Here is a 27,470-nt window from a genome sequence, read left to right on the forward strand (position 1 = left end):
AAACAAAAACATATTTGAAAAGACAGATGTTACACATTTTCAAAATATAATTTCTCCTACATATTATGATAAACATGAAAATGTTGTGTGAAAGACCCCTCCCAATATACACTTTTGTAACAGCTCAATAAGAAGCATGCTATTTATAGTATACGTTGTTTAACTGTAATTACAGTACATTCATTTATTGTATGTTTAAAAAAATTAAATAAAAGCAAGACACTATACATTCTTACCTTAATGTCTCTGTGCATTTTTCCTTTACTATGAAGATAGCACAAACCCTGTAACAGACAAATGTCAAAAATCAATTTTCTTTATTAAATGTAATTGAATCCAAACTAAGTGTGGGTATTAAGGAGTTTGTTTTGAGTTTTCAACTTTCTTTTATTAACAACTAGAAAGCCTACAAATAAGAAACTGCAATAATTTATAGAATCAAGTCATTCAAAATGCATACTGCCAATAAAAATGTCTGCAAACATGACATCAATTCTTTCAGCTAAATAACATCACTTCAAAAAATGTATCTCCACCCCCCCACCCACCCAACTTAACAGTAGTGGTGGGAATTAACAATAAAAATGAATGACTGAGGCAGACTGTTGACACTATACTAAAACTAACAGACATGCAAACAGAATATTTTCCATTAATGGCATTATTAAAGATAAGGAATTAAAAGTGTACCTGTAGTGTTTCCCGTGAAACATATGCTATTTGAGATTCTGACAAAGGTCCAGTTACTGAAAAGAAAAACAAGTCAGCTTACTATTTATTAGTCATTTTCTGCACATAATTTTGTACACATTTTTGAGGGAAGAAACAAAACACGTTTTAAGTAATTATCAATAATGAATACTAGGACAGGTTGGATTATCACAAGATAGGGATTCGGTTAGTCATGATGTAAAGATAACCGTTACCAAGACAGTGGTTACCGTCTTTGAGCAAACCATGTCACACATGTTTTAATTGATTTTAATGTGATGTTATTATTGTTCCTTCAAAACCTATTTATAAGATTACATGATCGCCATTTCTGGAAAGGTATTAACCAAGTACAGGGCATTTTTCCACAATGGTTTTGATTTCAAAAAATTACTTGAGGAATGAAAAAAACAAAAAGCTGTTCTAAAGTGGTAACTTATAACATTGGCTCTTACCATGATAAATGTCCTGTAGCGATCCTCCACCACAATACTCCATAGAAATCCATAATTTATCTCTCCTTGAAGGTAAACAGACATTATGTGGTTATAATAAAGATAATGCACACACACACATATAGGTGCCCGATAGGTACAAATCAGTTTAAGGTATTTGCCAACTAATCCGCTCTGCTCTATAACCTGTATTTGTAGAGCTAAGTGTTCTTTTCGTTTAACTTTTTTTTTTTTTTTAACTGAATGTGGGATAATTGTTAAAGCTGGTTTGAAAGTACAATCTACAGTATGAACTCTCTTTAGTAATAGTAATGCACCACAAAATGTATTAATCATATTCAAGCCCCTCACCATGGCTTGCCTGTAATCTGTTTGCTTAGTCACATCCATAAACTCATCTGCAATGAACTATGATAGATTTGTAGGTGTTCACTGTTGACCACTGTTGACTAAGCATTGGTAAATAAGCATCGGAGTCCGGCCAGCCACTTGGTTAGAAGATACAGAAGGCAAGTCATACGGTTACCAAACACTGTCAGAGGTTGGACTATATTTTGTTTACCAATATCAGTTCCGTGTGAACAGGAAAGACTGGACAGGAAACTTGGGGGCAGTAGCAGAATTAGAAAAAAAAAAATTGAATTAAAAACATATAGCAATAAAAAGGTCGCTATGGGCTTGTGGCATTGAAAAACAATGACTATCATTAGACACCTGCTTCTTTTTAGCTGCAACTTAAATATAACGTACAATACTACCCTTTCAAAGGGGCAGTGTGCAGTACTGGATCTCAATGTAAATGTACACCATGCAACTGTACTAGTGGATGTTTTCTGAATACTTTCAGTGCATGGTTTACATATCATAAATATACACACATACATTAAATACATACACACACAGTTGTAGTCAAAATTTTGCATACCAAATAGCAATTTATAATTTCTAGAAATTTCTCAAACAAGGCAAAATTGTTCCAGTTCATTCAAATTCCGAGGACTTCTCTTGTGCACAGCCTTCTTCAACTCATAACAAAGATGCTCAATCTGATTTAGATTGGCTTGACCATTCTTCTTTAACCATTCTGAAGTACATTCTGATGTGTGCTTGGATTGTTGTTGTGTTGGAATGTCCAGTTGCGCTTTAAACCAAAGTTTTGTAGCAGACAGTTTCAGATGACTGCCGATATTTTTTGATATGCTATGGAATCCATTTTACTATGTATTGGAACTAAATTTCCTGTGCCATTAGAGGAAAAACTGCCCCATAGAAGGATATTACCACCTCCATGCTTGACAGTAGGTATGGTGTTCTTTTCTTTGTCCGCCTCACTAGACACTCTCCAAAGGTAACGACTATCAGCGTGATCAGATAGCTGGATTTTTGTTTCATCACTCCACAAAACCTTTGATCAGAACTCATATCCATCATTCAAATGAAGTTTTGCAAACTAAGCAATTGTCCTTGTGATGTTTTCCTAATGATTGGCTTTTTTCTTGGCCTGCGATCATTGAGACCTTCACCATGCAATACTCGACCTAAGGTTGAAATGAAAAACCCAAGTCCCGTTTGCAGCCAATTCACTTTGAATATCTTTGGCAGTCAATCCCAGATTGTTATTAACCTTCCTCACAATTCTTCTATTTGTTCTTGGTGAAAGAACCTTCTTTCTTCCAGACCGAGGGAGAGTTGTGACAAGACCACAAGTCTATTACTTCTTGATAACAGAAACAATAGTTGAAATTGGGATACTCAAATGCTTGGAAACCTTCTTGTATCCTTCTCCAGCTTTGACAATAAATAATATTCTGCCTAAGGTCTTCAGATAGCTCTTTACTTTTATCCCATATTGACTTATTGGTAATAACAGCAATCATCAATTGCGTCACACTTTTATACTCTAAGAATGTTCATCTAATTTCTAGAATTAGGTTCTGCATTATCAGATTGAAATTTCAAGCACCTCATAAACAATACTACAATTACTACAATTTTCCTTTTCCTGTCCAACATCATCAAAAAATGTCAAGCACAGGTCTTTAGTTGTTTTTCTCCGGACAAATACGAGAAAACCTTTCAATGGCCGAGTGAGAACGATAGAAGCGGAAAAATGGGGCGTATCTGAGCAATACATAGCCCCTGCGCCACCAAGATAACACGGATACAAACAAAGAAGATAGCTGCTTCCGCATCCAGCGCTCAAAGAATATCACAGACATTTGCAGAGTTTTTTTGAGATGTTACAATAATAAAATAATGACTTGGACCACATTATTGAGGAGCATGGTGATAAAACAAGTGATCAAGAAAGGATTTATCAGTATGCATGACTATGAAGCAGTATGTGAAATACAGGGAACAAGGGATGGGGCTTGGCTGGAGATGCAGTACTGAGTGTCCTTTGCTATGAAGTGCCTTTTAAACCTGTTTTACTCTGAAAGAAAAAAAAAATTAAACAGTGCGTGTAAAATAAACGGCGCGTGTGAAAACAAATTGGACCTGATGCACCTGACAAGCGCTGAATAAATGGACCGCTAAGGGTTAATGAAACTGTGTGTCTTGAAAAACAGGGCAAACTGCAGGGCAAGAGAGCCTCTTTCTTGCAGACATACAGAACTATGTGACCTAATGAATGAGGTAACCGGGACTAGATGACGACTGAACTAGATTAGGCTGAAAGGACAGTTGAATTATGTACAGAATTCACACGTGCAACAAAATTGTTTTGATGCAAAGACAAACTAGTGATGACCCAGTGGAAAAGGACATTAAAACATCAACGGACTGGGGGCTCCTGAGTGGCACACCTGGTAAAGGCACTCCAAGTGGAGTGCATGATACGCCCAGAGCCTGGACATAGCCGAGATAGGTCGAGTCCAGGCTATTCTATTGCATGGGAGCTACCAGGGGGCAGCATACAATTTGCGATTACTAAATGGAGAAAAAAAAAACACACCACAAAGGACTGGGAGTTTAACGAGGCAAGATACAAACAATCTTATGAAAGTGGCTACTCAGCAGTGAAAAGAACTAATTATCCAAGCAAAACCAAACATTTGGCGCTCCACATCGAATACTAAACAAGGTGCTGTCACTCTGCTAAGCTGAAGCTGCAACTCCGGGACTACCTAAAAACTGACCCAAGACGAGACTCTGCCTGAATACGGACCCAAGAAGAGGAAGCAAGCTGCAAGCGAGTCACTACCACAAGCAACAAGGCTGAGGCCCAGCTGGAGGACTGACTTAAAACTTACAGCGACTTATCAGACAAAACAGTCTAGGTCTGCTGTACACCTAAAACCACAGTGTCCAAAAGAAACTGTGCCCTGTTACCTGTGCAGCTAAAAGATTCAGTGCAGACGACAGAGCGGATGGGCTGCGCTGTTGTGGATCCTATATCGAGGACTGAAGACTCTGTTGCATCTGCGTGTTGATTCTATCGAAAATTGAAATCTTTGTTGCTGAGTTTGATCCAGCATGGGATTGAAGACCTTTGTGCTGGACACTTCAACAGACTGGAGTTTCTAAACCAGCGGACCAGAAGTCTAAGCTTAAAGGAACCGCTGAGTGTAATTCCAGTTGCATTTTCCTTTCATGGAATTAAATTAATTGTAACATTCACATAGATCTGAACTGTTAATTATTTAGTTTGCACACTACACATGTGAAATAACATTTAGTGAAACTTGACCAAGTAACTATAAGAAATCTACCTCATACTGTTTTATGAAGAATTTCTTTCAAAGTAAACTTGCCATATCCTTAATCTATATACCATTAATAAGCTTAATGTGATATTCTAAGATTGTCTGCATTGTGCTGGTATGTGGGCGTGTGTGTGTGGGCAATTTATTAGCTATGTCACAGCTTGCTTGAGCTGCTGCAATGGCTGCTTTGTCAGTGAGAAAACAGGTGGTGTCATATTTCAATTGCCTGCTAGTCAGTATGAGTGCAGTGAGAGTTGGAATTGTCTTTTGTGCTTGGAGACTAAGATTTACTTTCTGATTTTTGTTTAATATTTTTGTATTTAATAAAATACCACTATTGATTAAACATTCCTTGTGTCTGAGCGTGAATGTGTGTTCATAGCAAATCCACGATCTCTGTAACACATCAATGAAATATTATCAATGAGAACTAATCAACCCAGACAAACATTAAAATTATTGCATTGTTCCTACATTATGAAGCCACTAAAAAGATTTTGTAAGAAAATGAAAGATCCATTTGCTGAAAGATACTGATTTCAACACAGCTACAGAAAACACAAATAATGAATTGCGCAGTGTCACGTCTCAGCAGGTACAATCTTAGCCGTTTCACATTTGCACACACGAGCCAAGCTGAGCCCACCCAATCTAAACATAACATATTTAGATATTTTTCTTTACAACTTGTTTTTATACAATGTTAATATATGGTATATTTTAAAAAAGATTTTCAGATACTTTGCACATTTCCAATATATGTATCTTAATTTATTTATTTCTGTTAAGGACTGGTTTATAAAGGAACCATAAAATACTATGTGCAATTACTGATCACTTTGTTCATTAGAAAAAATATATGCAATACAATTAATGAAACAGCAGCACATCTTGCAGTTAACACACTAAGATTATTATTATTATTATTATTTTTTTGTCTCTGTTTTAAATGATACCTGTCAGCATTAAACAATTTAAAGGAGAAATACTTTATATTAAAAAAGTGGCACAGCTTAAAGAATGTTGCAGTATGTAAACTCAACTTCACTTCGTGAGGGACTGCACATCGATTCCAGTAGACAAATCATCAAATTCAACATATCGGCGCCGGTCGTTGCAGATCTGTGACCAAGAACTGCGTCCATTAAATCTTAATATATATATTTTTTAATCCTGTTTTTATTTTTTCACAACATTGTTTGCCGCTGAGGTTTAGTCCCATGTTTCTCAATTCCTGTGAAATCTTTTGGTAGACTATCGTTTGGGACAGTACGAGTTAACCCTGCCCCCAGCCGTGCTCAACACCGAGCCAGTACCACATATCTAGCAAAGCCAGAGTTTCACAGTTCCGGCTTGGCTCGGCAAAATAAGTGTGAAACTAGCCGTACCCTGAGGGCACGGCTCAGGTGTGCAAGTGTGAAAAGGCTATCTGTTTATGCACATGGATTATGCATGCTTTTAAAAGGGACATGCAAAAAAAAAAATACGCTTTTAGATAATATTTAAAAGAATGCAAACTTGATCAAAAGACAATCTGTCAATTCAAATATGCATGTCAATCAATATATAAATAAATGATGTTCTCTACATAAACCAATCCAATTATATTAAATCAGCATACTGTTGTCAGAGCATCTCCATCTAGGTTTATTGATCAGACATGACAAATTCATCACAGCCCTAGAGATCCAATATAATATTTACTATACAGTGAATTAGTAGGGAAAGAATACCAAATTATTGAAAGATATGGATAAAAAGTCATACATAGCAGTAACTGCATGATGGTGGCATGTTATAATGACTTTTATATTTTATTACATTTTTCTATGTCTGCAACCCTCCTTCCCTCATTCCAAAATTACATTAACATTAAGGTCAATAGCCTTTTTTAACTAAACACTTCACCAGGCTTTCAGGAAGAAATGTCACAGAGTGAGTACATGTGTTACTTTTTTTTTTTAGCCAGTAGTAGATTTCCTCTGAGGGTGAATCTTTTTTCTGTTTTAGATGCCCCTTTTTTCCCCCCAAAACATTTCAAGCTTTTTATTTTTGGGGGTGTTCAGGGTGTTCAAATTCCTAAGGTTAGAAGGCTGTTATCAAACATAGCCATTAATCACTTTCCAATATGTCCCATCTTTTCATAAACACAGGGATGAGATGAAACTCCAGAAGAAAGCTATTCATTCAAATGACAACTGAGCTGAACACCTAATAGCCCTGCACTGTGAATGTTAGTTGCTCACAGCAAACAGAACAAGGCCATTGAACCGAATGAAAATACAAATATATAGCACCAGGAAACCAATTTTGTAAATTACTTACAAACATGTACAGTGCCTATAGAAAGTCTACATGCCCTTAAACTTTTTCACATTTTGCTGTGTCAGTGCCTCAGAGTTTCATGCATTTAAATGAGGAACTTTTTCCCCACTTACCTACACACCATACTCCACAGTTATGGGGAAACAAATTTATATTGAGAAAAAAATTATATATTAAATACAAAACTGAAAGGTCATAATTGGATAAGTCTCCACCCCCTGAGTTAATACTTGGTGGAAGCACAGCTGTGAGTCTGTTGGGATAGGTCTCTACCAAATTTGCACACCTAGATTTGGCAATATTTGACCATTCTTCTTTACAAAACTGTTCAAGCTCTGTCAAGTTCCTTGGGGAGCGTTGATGGACAGCAATCTTCAAGTCATGCCACAAATTTTTGATTGGATTTAGGTCAGGGCTCTGACTGGACTACAAGGACATTTATCTTTTTGTTCCTTAGCCACTCCAGTGTAGCTTTGGCCGTGTGCTTTGGGTCATTGTCATGCTGAAAGGTGAACTTCTGTCCCTGTTTCAGCTTTCTTTCAGGGGGCAGCAGGTTTTCCTCAAGGACTTCTCTGTACTTTGCTCCATTCATTTTCCCTTCTATCCTGACAAGTGCCCCAGTCCCTGCCGATGAGAAACATTCCCATAAAATGATGCTGCCACCACCATACTTCACAGCAGGAATGGTGTTCTTTGGGTGGTGAGCTGTGTTGGGTTTGTGCCAAACATAACACTTTGCATCTAGGCCAAAAAATTCCATTTTAGTTTCGTCAGACCACAAAACTTTTTGCCACATGGCTACAGAATCTTCTGAGTGTTTTTCTACATACTTCAAACGGGATTCAAGGTGGGCTTTCTTGAGTAAGGGCTTCCTTCTTGCCACCCTACCTTACAGGCCAGATTTGTGGAGTGCTTGGGATATTGTTGTCACATGCACACTTTGATCAGTCTATAGCTCTTTCAAAGTTGCCATTGGCCTCTTGGTAGCCTCTCTGATCAGTCTCCTTCTTGCTCGGTCATCCAGTTTGGAGGGACAGTCAGATCTAGGCAGGGTCTTGGTGGTCCCATACACCTTCCACTTCTTAATAATTGTCTTGATCGTGCTCCAAGGGATATTCAAGGCCTTTGATATTTTTTTATACCCATCCCCTGATTTGTGCCTTTCAACAACTTTGTCCCAGAGTTCTTTTGAAAGCGCCTTGGTGCTCATGGTTGAGGCTTTGCTTTGAAATGCACTACCCAGCAGAGGGAACCTACAGGAACAGCTGAATTGATCCTGAAATTAAGTGAATCGCTACAATTTAACACAGGTGGAGGCCACTTGGTTTGTGATTTTGAAGGCGATGACACCTGAGCTAATTTAGGATTGCTATTACAAGGGGGTGTAGACTTTCTATAGGCACTGTGTATAGTATAGGTCACTTGATTGAATCTGGGTGCTGTGAACTGCAAAACACATACAGTTCTTACAGGAGTATGACAGAGTATCTTAATTGTGGGAGACAGAAGAACATACCTAAGATAGCTGCCAAAATATGCCACAATGTTTGAATGTTTACAGTCCTTCATCATCACAATCTCTTGCTGTACAACTGCAAAGTCTTCCCCTGTTAGAAGAAAAGAAAGAAAGACTTATAAAACAATCTGAAGGTACCTAAGTTGTCTAGTTTTAGTGCAGGGACAAACATTGTAATGCCTGTATTGATGAATACAAGTACACATTTTACATGGACAGTTCCATTATCTTCCTAATTTCACGTAATATACATTTTTTGGTTCAAACTGGAACAACTTAAGATTCGTTAAATATATTACACTGCTTGATAATGAAGGACACCTACAAAAAAAGGGGAAATTTGGGATGTGTATGTGCCAATTCCCTGTACTGTCACAACAAGAGAAAAATCAAAGACAGAACATGGGTAAAAGTAGTAGGTCAGCAATACCTATTGTTAATACTGCATGGTATAAACCCTATCTTACTATACATAAGACAACTTGTGGCGACTCCTACAACGCAAGGAGAGGATAACAGGAAGCTCACCAGATGCTGTCACAATCTGCTGTGAGAAAACCTAGATCATCTCTTCAGCTGCCTGCTGCTGAACAGTATGTGACCTCTGCATAGGAACCCATCACCTCATTAACCAACAGGATTATTTTTGCACAAGAATTGGGTTACAGTAGCTGTCCATAAATGTTGTCATTACCCTATTGACAGATCACACATACTGTAAGCTAGATTCAAAGGTGCCTGAAAACACAAGCAATGGTACAGTATGTAAAGATTAGGGTTGTTTTGATTAACACAACCAATTAATCAAGAGTTGATAGCAGATAAAAAAGATTAAAAAATACAATTGAAATCATGCAGAATTCAAATGTTTTATATAAAATAAAATCAACCATCTGCATTTTCTCTGCTGCAGTCCAATCATAATTGAGCAGAGGTGGGACATAAACTGTTGACCGTATTCTCTGTTTCAGTTAAAGATCTTGGGAGTTTAACCAATGGGAAAGTCAAAGAGGTGGGACAAATATGCTAGGGTAAGCAGTGTAAGAATAGCTGAATCTCACGAGATATTGCTTGACATCACAATCAGTTTGATTATGAATCCATTTTCAATCCAGTTTCAACTCTCAGAAAAAAAGGAGATTGTTAAAAATGGGAAGTATACACCACAAATACCTGAACTGATGCAGGAAGGGAAGGGATATACTCGCCAATTCCAAAATTCAAATTATTAAAAGGAATCAGTGGCTTACCGGAAGCTGTCAATTAAAAAAATAATACTGCTGGAACTTGTTCAGTACAGAACAAAACTGGCTACAAATTTTTATTTATTTATTTATTTATTTTATTTAGTCTTCGCCAATGTTTTTTTACCCCGGTTTTCTCCCCAGTTTGGAATGCCCAATTACTGTTTGTATCCCAGTTCACTGCTGCAACCTCCCGGCGACTCAGGAAACGGAGGCTGATTCACATGTCCTCCGAAACGTGTTACTGCCAATCTGTCATTTTTAGGACTGTGACTCTAAATCGAAGCCACCAGACCTACAGTGCTGGAGGACAACAGAGATCTGAATGGCTCCACTGCAGCCCTGCAGGCGCCCTATCAGCCACAGGTGCGCGGTGAACCATGGATTCCCCTGCCGATCTAATCCCTCCCTACACGGGCAGTGCTCGGCCAATTGTGCGCAACCCCCAGGAACTCCTGGTCATGGCCGGCAACGACATAGCCTGGATTCGAACCAGCGATCTCCAGGCTATAGGGTGCATTCTGCACTCCCCGCGGAGCGCCTTTACTGGATGCGTCACTCGGGAGCCCCTAAAATCTATGATGTTTAACGACGTCAGCACAAAAACATGTTCTGCTAGATGCAATAAAAGCAGAAGTACAGGAAGCCACGTACATAGCTGTAATGGCAGTCTTGTGCTTTCATTTATTTTACTGACAGTGGCCGGAAAGAATGGTTGTTCTGTGAAAATTTATTACACTTACAAAAATAAAAATAATAATAAAAATGCTTTTGTAAAGACTAAATTCCCAGTGGGCTTATTTATTTAATTTTAGACTTTTTTTTTTTTTTTTTTTTTTAAGTATCACTATGCAGGACAGCTGCCATAAGGCTATTACCTTTATTAAAAATGTGGACTGATTAATCTACCAATTAACCAATCAAGAATTTGAATCGAGTACAGCCCTAGTAAAGATGCATAGTGTGCACTCAATAATATATAACAGTGCGTATATATGTAGATAGAGCTATAGCTATAGATATATATTAATGCTGGGACAAATATTTGAATATTTGAATTTCAGAAATATTTGTGATTATATACCTTGTTAGTAAATTGTTTGTTACAATCTTTATAAACAGCAGCTGCGAAAGAAATGCACCACCCCTGTAAATTGAACAGTCTGTTGTTTTTTAATCAACACTGATCTATTACAAATTTTCACGCCTACATAGCTCTGTTTTGATAATGTGTGCTTTGACCGACAGTACAACTTTGCTAAGGTTTATTTCTGGACCACTGGGAGAACAGTGTTTGTTTTTCAATAATGGACTTTGATGCAATTGCATCCCTCGTGCCCTGCCCTGAAGCCAGCCCTGTAAAAAAAAAAAAAAAAACTCTACATATATATTTTACTGCATCATCACACTGGTGTTGCTTTAAAACAAGCTGCTTTCAGGAGACCTAACAGCTGTTCATCACTGTGAGCGTGTGCTCTCCATTGCTTTTGCCACTGTCTGTCATGAAGTTTTTGAATGCAGCAGAAGAAAAACGTGCTTTTCTTTTTAACCAGTGATCCATTTCTTTTTCTTAACTCTTTACACACAGCCCTATTTTTGCCTAATTTTCACTGTTTTCATTTATGTATGTTTAACTACTGAATAGTTTGTTGTGCATGCATGTAAGATATTATGTAAGTTACAACAGGCATACTATACGTAGAGATGAGAATATATGCTTAAAAAAAAAAAAAAAAGCTTTCCCAAAAAAATCATGTTTGGTCACTGCTACATACATTGTAATCATCGATGGCTAAAAGAAAATGCACCATTGAACCTCAATATGTAATGAACATGGAGGGGGAGCCCCAAAATTAATGGGGCTGAGTTAAGAGTTAAAGAGAAAGTGACTGCTTGCAAAACACCTTGATAGACTTAATATCGTATTTTTTTTTCTGCAGTGTACTGAGTTTCTAGAATGCTTAAAGATAGTGGCCGAGAATCATGTACGAGAGAATAAAGTCTTGCGAAACTTAAAATATCTAGCACTACTTTAATTTATTTATTTACTTTAACAAGAACCACTCATAGTGCTTTCGTCAATGACACCCACGTCTTTAGAGATTGTTGTAGCATTTCAGGCATTCTAAATTGGGTGAAAAATACAGTAGCTAGGTGTCTTCAAATATCTCTGCGGGATTTTCCTGCAATGAAAGTTGCAGATATGTAGGAGCAACTTGGAAAATGTGCGATTCCGCGCTGAAATTCAAGCCCTGGTGTGAGATTTTCTATATACTGTCAAGGAGTCCTGCAGGCGCGGAGCGATGCGTTCTGCTGGGGCGCCCTGACTGTCAGCAAAGATGGGTGCTGGTGGGTGTTGCTGTTCTTACCACCGCTATAAATTGTATGAGTGTATGTTATATAATATATATTACACACACACACACACACTGAACTCAAAAAGTATTTGGACAGTGACACATTACTTGTTGTTTTGACTGTATTCCAGCACTTTGCATCTGAAATGATAAAATGTGGTTGGGCCTATGGGATTAAAGTGCAGACTTTAATTTGAGGGTATTTTCATCCATATCAGATGAACCATTTAGAAATTACAGCATGTTTTGTACATACTTCCCCCATTTTTGAGTACCAAATGTATCTGGACAGATTAACATTATGTAGAATAAAGTAATCATGTTTAGTACTTGGTAGCATGTCTTTTGCATGCAATGATGTCTCTGCGACCCATAGACAGACATCGCCAGACGCTGGGTATCTTCCCTGGTGGTGCTCTGCCAGGCCTGTACTGCAGCCATCTTCAGTTCCTGCTTGTTTCAGGGGCTTTTTACCTTCAGTCTTGTCTTCAGCATGTGAAATACATGCTCAATTGGATTCAGATCGGGTGATTGACTTGGCCAGTCAAGAGTTTTCCACTTTTTGGCCCTGAAAAACTCCTTGGTTGCTATGGCAGTGTGTTTGGGGTGAAGCGCCGTCCAATGAGTTTGAAGGCATTTGGTTGTATCTGAGCAGACAAGATGTTTCTGTACATTTCAGAATTCATCCTGCTGCTGCCGTCAGCAGTCACATCATCAATAAAGACAAGTGAGCCAGTTCCAGTTGCAGCCATACATGCCCAAGCCATAACACTACCCCCACCATGTTTCACAGATGAGATGGTATACTTTTTGGATCAGGGGCAGTTCCTTTTTTTTGTCCACACTTTCCTCTTTCCATCACTCTGGCACAGGTTAATCTTCATCTCCTCTGTCTGTAAGACATTGTTCCAGAAGTGTATAGGCTCTTTTAGGTACTTTTTAGCAAACTGCAACATGGCCGTTCTGTTTGAGGCTTACTAGTGGCTTGCATCTTGTGGTGCACCCTCTGAAGTTCTGCTGGTGTACTCTTCTGCGTATTGGTAGTCTTTGACACATCTATGCCTACCTCCTGGAGACTGTTCCTGATCTGTTGGACTGTTAGGGGTTTTTTCTTCACCACTGAAAGTATTCTTTAGTCATCCACTATAGTGGTCTTCCTTGGTCCACTGTTCAAATTCTTTTGGAGTTCACTCTGTGTGTGTGTACATATACACACACACACACACACACACACACATATACATACACACATATATATATATATATATATATATATATATATATATATATATATATATATATATATATATACACATATACACACACATATATATATATATATATATATATATATATATATATATATATATATATATATATATACACACACACACACACTTCTTGAAATACAGTGCTGCAATCTGTAACAAAATAATGCTGAAACGGTTTCTCTCTGCAAGCAGTTGATGATGTGTTTAACACTCGTTTTCCATCATTGCCTTCCCTACATGTTGTTTCTGCACCCAACTTAAATCTTGTATTTCACACACATTGATGCCTCCAGCAAATAGCTTGCCAGAATAACAAACCATTTTTTTTAAATCGAAGTATAAAACAGGAAGCCTGAATTTTTTCCCTTGAACATTAGCACCATATACATACCAACATATATAATATGTGCTTCATTATTTCTAATTTAAAATAAGTGTTCTCTTCTAACCAAATTTGTATTTAATAGCATGCTGTAAAATCAGTAAAAAACCTAATTTTTGGCACTATTTTTACTGTCAACTCTGCAGATTCATTTTCTAATAAAGGCTAGGCTGTTCAGTAAATTCACACTGTTAGATTATTATTTGTTTTGGTTCTTATTAATTGTTTTATTTTTTACTCACAGGTCAGTTCTATTGCAAGCAACATCAGCAGTATCCCATTACAACTATTGAATGAACTGCATACAGACTGTGCAAGGAAACCATTTATCTTATGAGGTATGCTTATTGGTTCACTGAAACTATTGGGCCTAAGATCTATAATCTGATTTGTCTGAAGGCTTAGAGTATTTACAAAGTGATTACAAAGTGATTCCAAATTGTTTCTGAACAAAATTGTGATGAGTGCTGTTGTGCTCTTGGCAACACTGCTGAAAAGCACGTCTGCTAGAACTGAACTGATCTAAAAACTTTCATGGACTTTGGAAAAGTTAAATAAAATCCGATTGCATTTAGAATCTGCCTCTTTACACGGTTTGTACAAGAATTTCACCATGAACAATTAAAAATAACACAGCACAAAGTCCAAAGCTAATTTTAAACATCACTCTCTCCAAACACCTACTGTAGCTTCAGCTTACTCTGCTTTAGTGATCAATAATATCTACTATCATTGAAAATCTGGTTGGAGTGGATGAGCACAATGGTATAAATGAAAAGGTAAATTAATCAATGATCAACCATAAACATACACAATTACTGAAGATCATAAATTCCAATTCCACATATCACTTCTGGAATACATGTTTTTCTCTTGAAAACATACACAACTAAAACCAAATAAATGTGCAGCTCGAACATCTTGTAGTAGCCTATACAGTATATCATACAAGTGTTCCCTTTCACAATCTGTCAATCAATGTCTCAGCATTTGATCTCTTGGCTGATTGCCCTCTGCAGGGTAAATATTTTGCATAGACTTTCTATGTAATGTGGGGCAGGCCAAGTGGTTACATGCCCAGTATAATCTTGCTCTTGTTCTCACTTTTATACTCAAGTGCTTGTTATACCAGATTTATCAAGTACAGGTCTGCAGGAGTCCTCAAATACACTCTTATGGGTGAATTCAACCAAGGGACAGAATGACAAGAACAGGTGTCGCAAAAGGGAACACTGTATGTCATTGCAGCCTGCAGCAAACCTGGAAGCTAAAAATAACAAACGGCTACAGTGAAAGGAGTGGAACAAAGACCTTTTTCATGACCATTAATGTTCAGTACAAAGGAATTTGGGTGGTTTTTCTACCCTTGATCTTATGCACTGATGAGGTGTGCCAACCAGACACTACAATCAAGTAGCATCCTCTACAGCTAGAACCTTCTTCTATGAGGTACTGATCAGGTTATCAGACAAGGCACTTTGTGGGGTACCTGCTTCTACAGTTATTTTGGTCTGTGCACGTACATACAGTACATTCATGCAGGCTGCATTTTCAATGTGTGCTCTTTACGAGCCATCTCCAGGAGGGCTGGGCCAGGGTCAGCGGATTCCCTTCTTCGCTTTGTCACAGGCGGGGAAGTGACAGTGGGCGGGCATTGTTCTACCAGAGGCGAGCTAGTGGCTGAGCTAGTAGCAGTACAGATAGCTGCATCAAGAGCCGGGCTATCTTGCAGATCGTCAACTACCTAAGAAAATGTGTTGTAAATAAATAAATGTTTTAGTTAATTCAGTTCTTGATTGGTTATTCTAACTAATAACACAAACATATGAGTTAATCAGCACATGGATTTGCTGTCAAGGTAAATACAACATTTAGTTGTAAATGTAATCTAGGCTATATTGATAAGGAATATAATAAATTTTATTTTGTTTGTTTTCTACAACTGTCAGAAGCTTACCCAGGTGGAAGCATCCTTGTTGAAATGGGCATCATCATCGTATGGATTTGGTAGACTATCAAATTCCTTTGAGATGCTATCTATTGCTGTCTGGGGAAGTCCACCGGCAGTCAAGTGTTGCACTTGTTTCTCCCTGGAAATGTCTTTTTTTGCTTTAGCCTTTAAATTTTTATATAATAGTTTTAACTGCTTCAGTTCCAGTTTACACCACTGTGGGAATTGAATTCTGCATTGATCTTTGCCCAGATTGACACTCTCCGTGCTAAAGTTACGTTATCCGTCTCTATTTTCTATAATTTCTTTGTAATTTTTGTTAAAGAATTAAATTTGATAACAGGTTTTTCTCAAATAAAGAAAACGCAACGGTTTTACTTCTTGTAGCCATCGTTATGCTCTAATGTACAACTTCACAACCAGCATCACAGACACTGTGAATCCAGGATTAACGGGTGAATTTTAGATTCAATCTCAGATCTACAGATCCGCCACCAGTCTTGATCTGCGCAACAGAAATGAATCCAGGATCCAATCTTGGATTCGTCAATCCTAGACTGGGTCGAATCTTGATCTTGATTTGCGCAATCCACCCCTAAGTGCACCGATGGATCTTGTATTACATACCCTTTTGGGAAAAAAAAAAAAAACTTTTAATTTACTAGTCCTTATGTGAAGTGCCTAAGGTGAAATCAACAACAACAGTTGGGTCCCTAAAAATAGGCTTACATTTTATTTTCCTATAAAATAAACACCTTTATAAATTTAGATTTGCATTTTTTATTTTATTTTTTTAAACAAAGGCACCTCATTAAACGCTCCTACAGATCAATCAAATCACCTGTTTGCACCTCGTTACTGAGCGATTACTGTACTGTGTGCTGAGAAGCTGACACTGACAGCACCAAACAGGATGACAGAGGAAAAAAATTCTCTCAGCAGTGTTACCTTGCCGACTCGACCACGAAGCTCCGTCTGAAATTGACACCGACGACACAATTAAAATGTTTATTTATTGTTCATTACGTGTGCTGCTATTCACAAAAAAAGCTTTGCTAGTTTGTGGAGTTTGGGTTACAGCCTAATTACTACCTACAATAATTAACGTATTCACGTACACATGCAGTCTTCACAAAAGTCCCAATTTAAAGACGTTTAACTTAAGTTTCACGGGATGACATTGAGAGCTATGTGGCTACTTTTTTTTTAAATTAGCAGTGGGAGAAAAACCACTTCAGCAAGTACAGCAGAATCTGCCAGAACTGACAGACGCTGAATTTACTAGGTTGGATATTAACGGGAGCATAACAAATACAAAAGAAACGAGAGAAATGCAGATCTTTTCCAGAAAGCTGGGAGACTGTATAAATGGCTTTGAATATGTGAAGGATAGCCTTCCGGTTCGTCACAGCTGCCAGTGAATGTTTCACTTTTTAAACACTTTTTAAAACACTGCGATAACTGTTCTGATTGTGAAGCATCCACAATCCGATCCTAGCCGATTATTGCCCACCAGTACTGCATAGGTATAACGAAAGTGTGTTTTAAAAAAGTAATTTCAGCTTCAGTCACTCAAAGTATGTTTGCAATAATGTAAACACCAAGCTACAGACAGCGAGTCCCAAACTTCAAATGTGTTACTGTTGTTTATAGGTAAGAACTCGGCTTTATTATGAATACATTGTGCTATTTTGTTTTAAGCAACATATTACAATAATGTTCATTATGGTAAATGTTCATTAGTTTTAAAATGTTTGGCGAAACATGACCTATTTTTTGGCCTTGTTAGTACAATTGGCCTCCTTTGCAAATTACATCATCAGTCTTTATTTTTTCTTTTGTGGTTAGGGAGGACGGGGATGTCGCAACCTGATATCAATCTCCACATTTTTGTAAAATTACTTTACACTTACTTCAAAAGACGCAACGTTTTTCAGTAAATTCAAACGGCCAATAAACTTCGCATCCCGCACAGAGGGAGAACTCAAATGTAAAACGTCATTAAGTGAGGTTGGCATTGAGGGGGAGATGAAGGGAGGTTTCAGTTCAGCCTGACTGTTTTGTAAGCATTATTAATGCTTATTCACTACTGCTACAACCCATTAGAAAATTGACTTTCCAACATTTTTTAAACATTTTTTTACACAACTGTGTCCATTTGTTTTAACTACTCGCCCAGAGGACTACTGAGACAAGACATCAACTAGTCCTCATCAGATTTAATGTCAATGTGTGATAGCATATTATCACAGTAATAAAATTTGATGGCCAACAACTAATTCATTAAGGTGAAAGTTGTATGTAGTTTTGTGTTTGCTTTTTTACTACTTTTTTTGCATTGATATAACAATAAAAAACAATAACTATGAAAAACAACCTTCAAGAAAATCTAAAGAAGAAATACAAAGAGAAAGAAAGACAGAAGGAAGAAAGAGACTACTGTAAGATTATGGGATTGGAGTCAGCCCGAGTTGCTCAACATACATTAGAAATGTAGTTTTAATAAAAACACCCCCTTACAGTTCAAGCATCTTAAAACATTTAGGTGAATAAAGGGGTCCTGAGCTACCCATACCATTTCTGAGAAGCCTGTTAAATATCATCACACTGCAGAATGCCCAGTTGTGAGATTTCCAGAGACATATATCCATGCCTCTCAGATTTTTGACACGACCTTGAACTGGCACGCTGGGATGAAGGATCTGTTAGCAAGTGGCTGTGGCATTTAACCTATCAGCTCTCAGAAGAAAATTTGTCAAGCTGCCAGTTACTGTACTGCTAAAGGTCAGCAAGCAAGAAAACATATCAAGATATAGAAGGTCAGGACACCACCTCAGCAGCAGGGAACTCACACTATTTGTACAGGCTTTATATTGCAGCCAATCATCACTTAGTGCTGTCTTAAAAAATCTTAACTTCTGCTGGGGTTTTCAGTTTACCAAAAATCATTAAGATTCTCTTGCAGCTAATTAACTGAAAAGTATACCTTTGACAAGCTTTGGTGCTTTCCCAAGTACACCCACTTCAGAAAATCCTTAAATCTGTTTAATAATTAGTGTTTCATCCCAGTCATGTACATGACTTAGGCAGCAATTAATACACAACATTACATTACCCTGGTGAAAACATTCTAGTCTGCTACAGAATGCACACAGGCGATTTTTACTGAGGACGTCCATTAGACCTGTCATGTCAGAGAAAGCATTAAGAACAAATCAGGAATGTGAACTTTCTAGGAGTCTTAAGCACTTTGAGTCAAAATACTAGACAATGTTTGGCAGCTCATTATGCTATAAGACAGCCACTGGTGATTTAGGTATTAAAAAATGACAAATGGCACCGATGTAAGGGAAAAAAAACCCAAAACAATCAAAGATCGGCAGTTTTTGTTATTTTATCCGATAATGTACACTGATATTCATGCTTGAATTTCTTCCAGCACAGAATTTAACGTTTGGTCAAGCACTCTTATGACACGAGAACACGTTCACTAATTTTCCCAGTGCTGTGTAATGTGTGACCAAAATACAGTAAATGTGTCTTAAGAGCGGAGTTTAGATTTTTTTTTTAAATATCTGAAGACAACAACTGGACAGTGAGTTGTGTGCAGCAGAAGAGACTTGATGCTACATTAAATCCAACAAACTGCGAGTAGAATATTATAATGATGCTTTAAAAAAAAAAAAAAAAAAAAAAAAAAAATAGGTTGAATCCTAAAAAACACTGGTTGTGGTTGTTGTGGTGGTGGTTGTTAGTATTAGTATTACTAGTAGTAGTTTAGAGTACAGCCTATAGCCTATACAGATAACAGACTAACATCCACCCTAAGTAATGCTTTGTAGTTGGTTTCAGGCTGTACAAAACTGTAATAAATATAGGGGTATTTATTATTTGTAAGAAAATAGTATTAACCAGGCAAATTATTCAAATGCAGCATCGATGCGCGATTAGTTACAAAACTGCCTCTGCAATGTCTCTGCTCCTTCTCTCTCTCTGGCAGCTTGGCATCACCTCAGTTCCTTCTCCGTGTGTGGTAGCGCTCTTGATCAAATCCTTGAATCTAAACTGTTTAGCTGAAAAGCACTTTTTTTAAAACAAAGAATACAACAGCAACGACAACAATCTCCCTAACTTCCACGGAGTTGTGGGCTCTCTAAATGTTAAGTGCGAATTAACTTTTGTAATTGTTTATCTTGACTAATCTGCAGCATTCTGACTACTGTGTCGTCTCGTTTAGTAACAAATTCAAGTTTGACTGAATTTTGTAACCGGATACTTTCAAGACATCAATTGTTCACTTAATCAAAAACAAAAAGAAGTTTGGCTGCATTTTTAAGCAGTGTATGCCTAAAATAAGAATTTAACGAACGTTGATGTAGGTGACGTTGCGTGGGCTACATTTCTACTGTACAGTATAGACCGAAGTTATAATAAGCAATGTTTAACATTAAGTGGCTATAAAAGTTAATGTCACACAATATATTTTATTCTACAGAACTGTTTTTATTAATACAAATACAGAGTGTTATTTTTGTGTGACTAGGTTGTAAAACAAATGTATAAATTCCTGTCAAGCTCACAATAATATTCTCTGAAGTAAATGCAACAAGTAAACAAAACCTGTTCATTGTCATAAATACAATAAGTGAACTATATCTGTTAATTTTTGAACATTTATAATTATAAAAACAGGCCCTACATCTTGTTCTAGTAGTTTACCTGCACTATCAATTTATTATCGGTATCGGCCGATATGGGTAGATAACCATCAGCTATCAGTATCGGCCAAGAAAAACTTTTAGTGCACTCCTAATTTTTACAATTATGAGGTTTAGGAACAGTAGTTGTATGAAATGGATAACCACAATAACTAGCCCCAAATCCTGGCATCTATCTACATTATTGTTAAATTTTAAAGGACTTTTTCTGAATGTCCCTTTTTCCTAATGTAGCTCTTACACATCAATAGAAGGCTTGTGTTAACACAAATCGCATAGATTTTGTGTCTCAATCTACTGTAGTTAGCTCAACCATTATTTAACCGTTTGCTGATGGAACTGCTGCTTCATTACAGGTTCACTGCGCATCACCAGTGTCAAATGAAAAATGAAAAGATCCTCGAGCAGGTTCGGAAGCATTTAAACTAGAAAGGAAGGGGGGAGAAATCAACAAAAAAACAGAAGGGAGACCGCATCAAAACAAGAACAACAACTCAGGTAAGACAACCATTAAATGTATTTATCTAAATGCTAGAAGTATCAGAAACAAAATTCTAGAACTTGAAGCTACTGCACTAACAGGTAACTATGATGTGATAGGTGTTACAGAAACGTGGTTGTCTGAGAGCGATGGGGACGAATTTAATATTTGTGGGTATACACTGTATAGGAAAGACAGGCAGGACAGAAGAGGAGGAGGGGTAGCGCTATACATAAGAAACAGTCTTGAAGCCCAGGTGTTAAACCTGGACAAAGAAAATAAAACCGAATCAATATGGGTCAGAATAACGGACAAAAATTCAAAAGGCATAATAATAGGAGCATGCTATAGACCGCCAGATTCAGACGGTGAGCACAATAATCTGTTATACAATGACATTAGAAATGTGTGTAGCAAAGGAGAAGCCATACTAATGGGGGATTTCAACTTCCCCCAAATAAAATGGGAAAACCCGGTGGGTAGCGCGAAGGATGAAATAGAAATGGTGGAAATGACAAATGACTGCTTCCTAACACAATTTGTGAAGGCACCCACTAGAGGGGAGGCATGCCTTGATTTAGTCTTTTCAAATAACGAAGATAGAATAACTAAAACAGAGGTCAGAGAACCACTGGCAAACTCAGACCACAACATGGTCTCATTTGAAGTGTTTTTTAAATCCCCAAAAGAAATGACTAAAGCTAAGGTTTACAATTTTAGAAAAGCAAACTATGAAGGTATGAAACAGAGACTAACAGAAGTAGATTGGAGTAAAATAGAGAAAACACCCACAGAAGAAGGATGGTTGTTCTTCAAAAATGTAGTACTAGAGGCACAAAACAATTACATCCCTAAAGTAGACAAATCTAAATGTAAAACTAAATTGCCAAAATGGTTTAATAGATCAATTAAAAAAAAATATTCAGCGAAAAAAGGCACTTTACAGAGCATTAAAAAAGGACCAAAAAGAAAGTACGCAGAAAGAGTACACAGAACTGCAAACGCAAGTCAAAAAGGAAGTTAGAAAGGCCAAGAGAGAAATAGAAATGAACATTGCTAAGGGAGCTAAAACCAATTCCAAAATGTTTTTCCAATATTACAACAGCAAGAGAACATTCAAAGAGGAGATTAAATGTTTAAGAGATACAAATGGCAAAATCGTAGATGAAGAAAAAAAAATAGCAAATATGTTAAATGATTACTTTTCACAAGTTTTTACAAAGGAAGATACTGACAACATGCCCCACATGTCATCCAGTTCCTGTCCAGTTTTAAATAACTTTAGCATAACTGAGGCAGAAGTGTTAAAGGGACTAGGAGCTCTTAAAATAAACAAATCCCCTGGGCCGGATGAGATCCTCCCAGTAGTACTCAAAGAAATGAAAGAAGTAATTTACAAACCGCTAACCAAGATCATGCAGCAGTCTCTTGACACAGGGGTGGTACCGACAGACTGGAAAATTGCAAACGTAATACCGATCCACAAAAAGGGAAACAAAACTGAACCAGGTAACTACAGACCAGTAAGCCTGACTTCTATTATATGCAAATTTATGGAAACTATAATAAGATCCAAAATGGAAAATTACCTATATGGTAACAGGGTCCTGGGAGACAGTCAACATGGTTTTAGGAAAGGGAGATCGTGCCTAACTAACTTGCTTGATTTTTTTGAGGATGCAACATCCATAATGGATAATTGCAAAGCATATGACATGGTTTATTTAGATTTCCAGAAAGCTTTTGACAAAGTCCCGCACAAAAGATTAATTCTCAAACTGAACGCAGTTGGGATTCAAGGAAACACATGTACATGGATTAGGGAGTGGTTAACATGTAGAAAACAGAAAGTACTGATTAGAGGAAAAACCTCAGAATGGAGTGTGGTAACCAGCGGTGTACCACAGGGATCAGTATTAGGTCCTCTGCTATTCCTAATCTACATTAATGATTTAGATTCTGGTATAGTAAGCAAACTTGTTAAATTTGCAGACGACACAAAAGTAGGAGGAGTGGCAAACACTGTTGCAGCAGCAAAGGTCATTCAAAATGATCTAGACAAGATTCAGAACTGGGCAGACACATGGCAAATGACATTTAATAGAGAAAAGTGTAAGGTACTGCACGCAGGAAATAAAAATGTACATTATAAATATCATATGGGAGATATTGAAATTGGAGAAGGAATCTATGAAAAAGACCTAGGAGTTTTTGTTGACTCAGAAATGTCTTCATCTAGACAATGTGGGGAAGCTATAAAAAAGGCTAACAAGATGCTCGGATACATTGTGAAAAGTGTTGAATTTAAATCAAGGGAAGTAATGTTAAAACTGTACAATGCACTAGTAAGACCTCATCTTGAATATTGTGTTCAGTTCTGGTCACCTCGCTATAAAAAAGATATTGCTGCTCTAGAAAGAGTGCAAAGAAGAGCGACCAGAATTATTCCGGGCTTAAAAGGCATGTCATATGCAGACAGGCTAAAAGAATTGAATCTGTTCAGTCTTGAACAAAGAAGACTACGTGGCGACCTAATTCAAGCATTCAAAATTCTAAAAGGTATTGACAGTGTCGACCCAAGGGACTTTTTCAGCCTGAAAAAAGAAACAAGGACCAGGGGTCACAAATGGAGTTTAGAAAAAGGGGCATTCAGAACAGAAAATAGGAGACACTTTTTTACACAGAGAATTGTGAGGGTCTGGAATCAACTCCCCAGTAATGTTGTTGAAGCTGACACCCTGGGATCCTTCAAGAAGCTGCTTGATGAGATTTTGGGATCAATAAGCTACTAACAACCAAACGAGCAAGATGGGCCGAATGGCCTCCTCTCGTTTGTAAACTTTCTTATGTTCTTATGTTCTTAAATGCATCACGACACAACAGGGTATGGGTTGACATGATATAACTGCACACTTAAGGGTTAAGGTATGTGCTACTGTACTATTTCATTAATGGACATACATATTTAAACATTTATGTAATGTATTCCTACAAAATCAACTAATCATAGAGCAGTGACTTTGGGAATAAATGTTCACTTGAATATTGTGCGGTTTAAAAAAAACATGCTCTAAATTAACTGTATTGACTGCTGTACTGCCAGAAGGGGCGCTGCTACAGGTGAAAGCAGTTGTGTCAGTGTGAGGATGCTCGCTTTGTGCATTGCTGGAACTTCTTATTTTGTTTCCCCAGCACTGCTGGTGTTATTGGGTGGATAGTGTATTGTTTTGTCTTTTCCACATAGGCATTGTTTTTTAATTACTGCTACAAATACGTTGGTAGCATTGTTAAATGCTGCGTCTTTCGCTAAATTCACCTTTTCTGCTGTACACTTATAAAACTTGGTAAGAGGTACTCCTATCCATCTTTATTCCTTACATAATCGGCACTAAAATGAAATGTAAATGGTTTTGTATGGTATTCACAGTCCATTTAGAAGCCTTTATTGTGTTCTTTTTGTTTCAGTTAAGTTTGAGTGGATTCAGTTCTGGTTCTGTGATTTCACTGTGACGTTTTTCTTTTAAGAAATCTGAATTACTGGTACTTTGTCTGGTTCAGGAAATTAATTGAAATTTGAATCTGGGTTTGAATTATTTTTTATTTTTTTTAATGAGTTACTTACATATATTAAATGTTAGAATTAGGACATGTAAGTGGTGGAGGAATTTGAATCAAAGGTTATGTGCCTCTTGAAAGGTTGTGTGGGATGAACGTATGGCTGACAGAACACAGCTAACCAATCAGAGAGCAAGATTTTTCCAAGCAGATTTATATTTCTAGTGCATTTTATATAGTTTTTATGTTTATTTTTTGTTAAGATTTTTTTCAAAATCTATACCATAACTCACAGTGCAGTTTTAAAATTACCATAAAAATGAAGTGCTTCACAGTATGTGCGACACAAAGCCATTATAAATGTAATTGTTGGGACACAATTCTTAAAAGCATGCACTCTAACAGGAAGAAAAGCTACATCAGTGTTAATTAGTTAGGCAAGAAGCACCTCGAGCACACTTGAGACGACAGGTTTTTTTTTATTTTTTTAAAACAAGCAATAATTAAATGTCCCAGTGCAATGCTGAAGACATTAATTCAGCGAGCAAGAAAAAAAACAAAACGCATCCAAGTAAAAAAACAATTTAATCTCAAGGTTGGGCAAAAAAAAAAAAAAAAAAACATGTTCAGAGACAAACTGAGTCAATCTATTGTAACTAGGAATATGGCCATATCTTAAACAGAAGCTTAGTGACACATACATTTTGAGTAATTAACCCCTTACTATTCCTGGTACAGTTGTACCAACAAATTGATGTCTCATCAAATCTCAGGGCTACAGTACAGAAAGCTGAAACTAGTCAATACTTGGTGCTGTTGCAAGATAGTAGTTCTGGTATTCCAATAATGTGGCACGGTATAATTTGGAATAGCTTAATCAAAATGACAGCATGTGGTATTACAACAAATGCTCATGCATTGAAAAGTATCATCAAATCTGGACGAGAGGTCAAAAAATCTTAATTTTAAATACTGGTGCACAGCCCATCAGTATCAAGGTTATTAAATCCTTTCATTCCCAACACAGAAATTATTTGGGCGCCATACTGCATTTTTAATACACTACAAATCGTGGACAATATAAGCTGTTGGAAAATTTCAAGTAATTTTATGGCATGAGGCTGGTTATTATTCAAACTGCTTATATAACATGCAAAACTTACCGTATTTGCTCGAGTATCAAGTCCAAAACACAATCCTGAAGTTGGGGGGAGGGGGGGGGTCGACTAATACATGAGTAAAAAAAATAAATAAAAAAAAATAAAAAACCCTTGTTTCCAAGTCATGGTCAGTGCGGGGTTACTACAATGCCATCTGTACCTAGCAGGGTTTAGGACTCAGGGGAGCCCTGTGTGTGAGGCAAGTTCACATACAGTACTTAGCCTCGCACCCGCAGGTCTACTGGGAAGGGCAGGCGCTTGTTTATTATTTTTCGCTATCAATAGTTTGTATTAGCGCTTGAAAAGAAGGAAAGTTCGGTTAAGATCAAGTTAACTTAGTTCAGAGAGAATGCCTCGTTCTGTTGCTTTTATGATTCACTACACTGCCGCCGTGTTGCCTATCCCCCGTTTGTGAATTACAAACTAATGAAGAATGAATATTTAATTTATGTTAAAACTCAGAATATCTCATTGCTACACTTCTCTCAAATGGGTGAGATAAACACAGTTTTATCATTTTATCTTGCTGGATGGCTAACTTGGATATTATTTTTTAAATGCACATTTTTTGCACCTAAGCTAGTAGCCCACGTCCTGTATTTTTTTGTTTTTGTTGTACTGGATGATTTCTTTAAACAAATGGAACAATGAAAGCTTACGGTCAATTAATTCATGGGGATGAAGTTTAAATGTACGCTCTCTATTGTTCATTCTAAAATTAATTGTTTGTTGTGGTTGTTTCATTGAACTGCGCGCGCTTGCCTGTGCTGCGTTTGTTTGTTTTATACATACTTCCGTGTGGGCTAGGAAGGAAGTTGGGGTGGGGATTGTATACTAAAATAATACTATTGTAGGCTATACAAACAACACACACACAAAAAAAGCACTGTATTGTAATACGCGTCAAAATGATGCATCTTCGGTTCTAGGTAGAAGTGCTTATAAAATTGTTATTTTTGCAAATTTGCCTCTCAAACCCTATCAGGATATCTAAATACATAGAATTTAGGAAAACTAATGCCTGAAACACACTCTAACAAGTGTTTTGATTTCAGGAGTAAATTTTTGTTTTTTGCTTCACTAAACTGTTTCAATAACAAATGAAAACATTTTTTTTTTTTTTTAAATTATACCTGAATCTCACCCTCATAATGGGGGGCTCGATTTTTACACAAGGTTGACTTTTACTCGAGCGAATACAGCAAGTCAAATTTCAGTTTATTTACTAAGCTGTAAATTGAAAATCTAGATTGTGAAATCTGGAAACGCTATTTAAGGAAAAGTGTTATGTAATGCCTGTAGAAAAATGGGGATAATGATAAAAATGTACAGAGCATGGTATGAAACACCTCAGCTCAGTTAATTTAATTTTCAGTTGTATTTGTTTATCTAAGGGATGCACAGATATTTACAGAATAAATACAGATTGCCCTTTGAAGTTGATGGAAATATAAAAAATTGGGTTAATCATGTAACCCAAGGGTAAATATGCTTGTGGTTCAATATTTAACCCTTTTTCTGTTTTTTTACTACATGCATACAAAACGAAAGCCTTACTTTGTATTAAGTGCTGTTATACTATCAATTGCCACCCTGTGACATAATACCTTACTGAAATAACTCCACTCCTTTACTGT

General features: G+C 37.1%; 1 protein-coding gene across 7 annotated transcripts in view; it reads right to left on the bottom strand.

Annotated features, from left to right (window-relative positions):
* The window catches only part of map4k3b (mitogen-activated protein kinase kinase kinase kinase 3b), a 100,136-nt gene that overhangs the window by 40,171 nt on the left and 32,495 nt on the right, over nucleotides 1-27,470 (bottom strand). For all 7 annotated transcript variants that reach the window (XM_041250192.1, XM_041250191.1, XM_041250190.1 and 4 more), the window contains exons 3-6: nucleotides 8,715-8,805; nucleotides 1,167-1,231; nucleotides 691-746; nucleotides 237-284 (exon numbers count right to left, since the gene is read on the bottom strand). In XM_041250192.1, coding sequence (XP_041106126.1) covers nucleotides 237-284; nucleotides 691-746; nucleotides 1,167-1,231; nucleotides 8,715-8,805 — 260 coding nt within the window. The remainder of the gene's footprint in view (nucleotides 1-236; nucleotides 285-690; nucleotides 747-1,166; nucleotides 1,232-8,714; nucleotides 8,806-27,470) is intronic.

The sequence above is a fragment of the Polyodon spathula genome, chromosome 5 (genome assembly GCF_017654505.1).
Source record: "Polyodon spathula isolate WHYD16114869_AA chromosome 5, ASM1765450v1, whole genome shotgun sequence".
NCBI lineage: Eukaryota > Metazoa > Chordata > Actinopteri > Acipenseriformes > Polyodontidae > Polyodon > Polyodon spathula.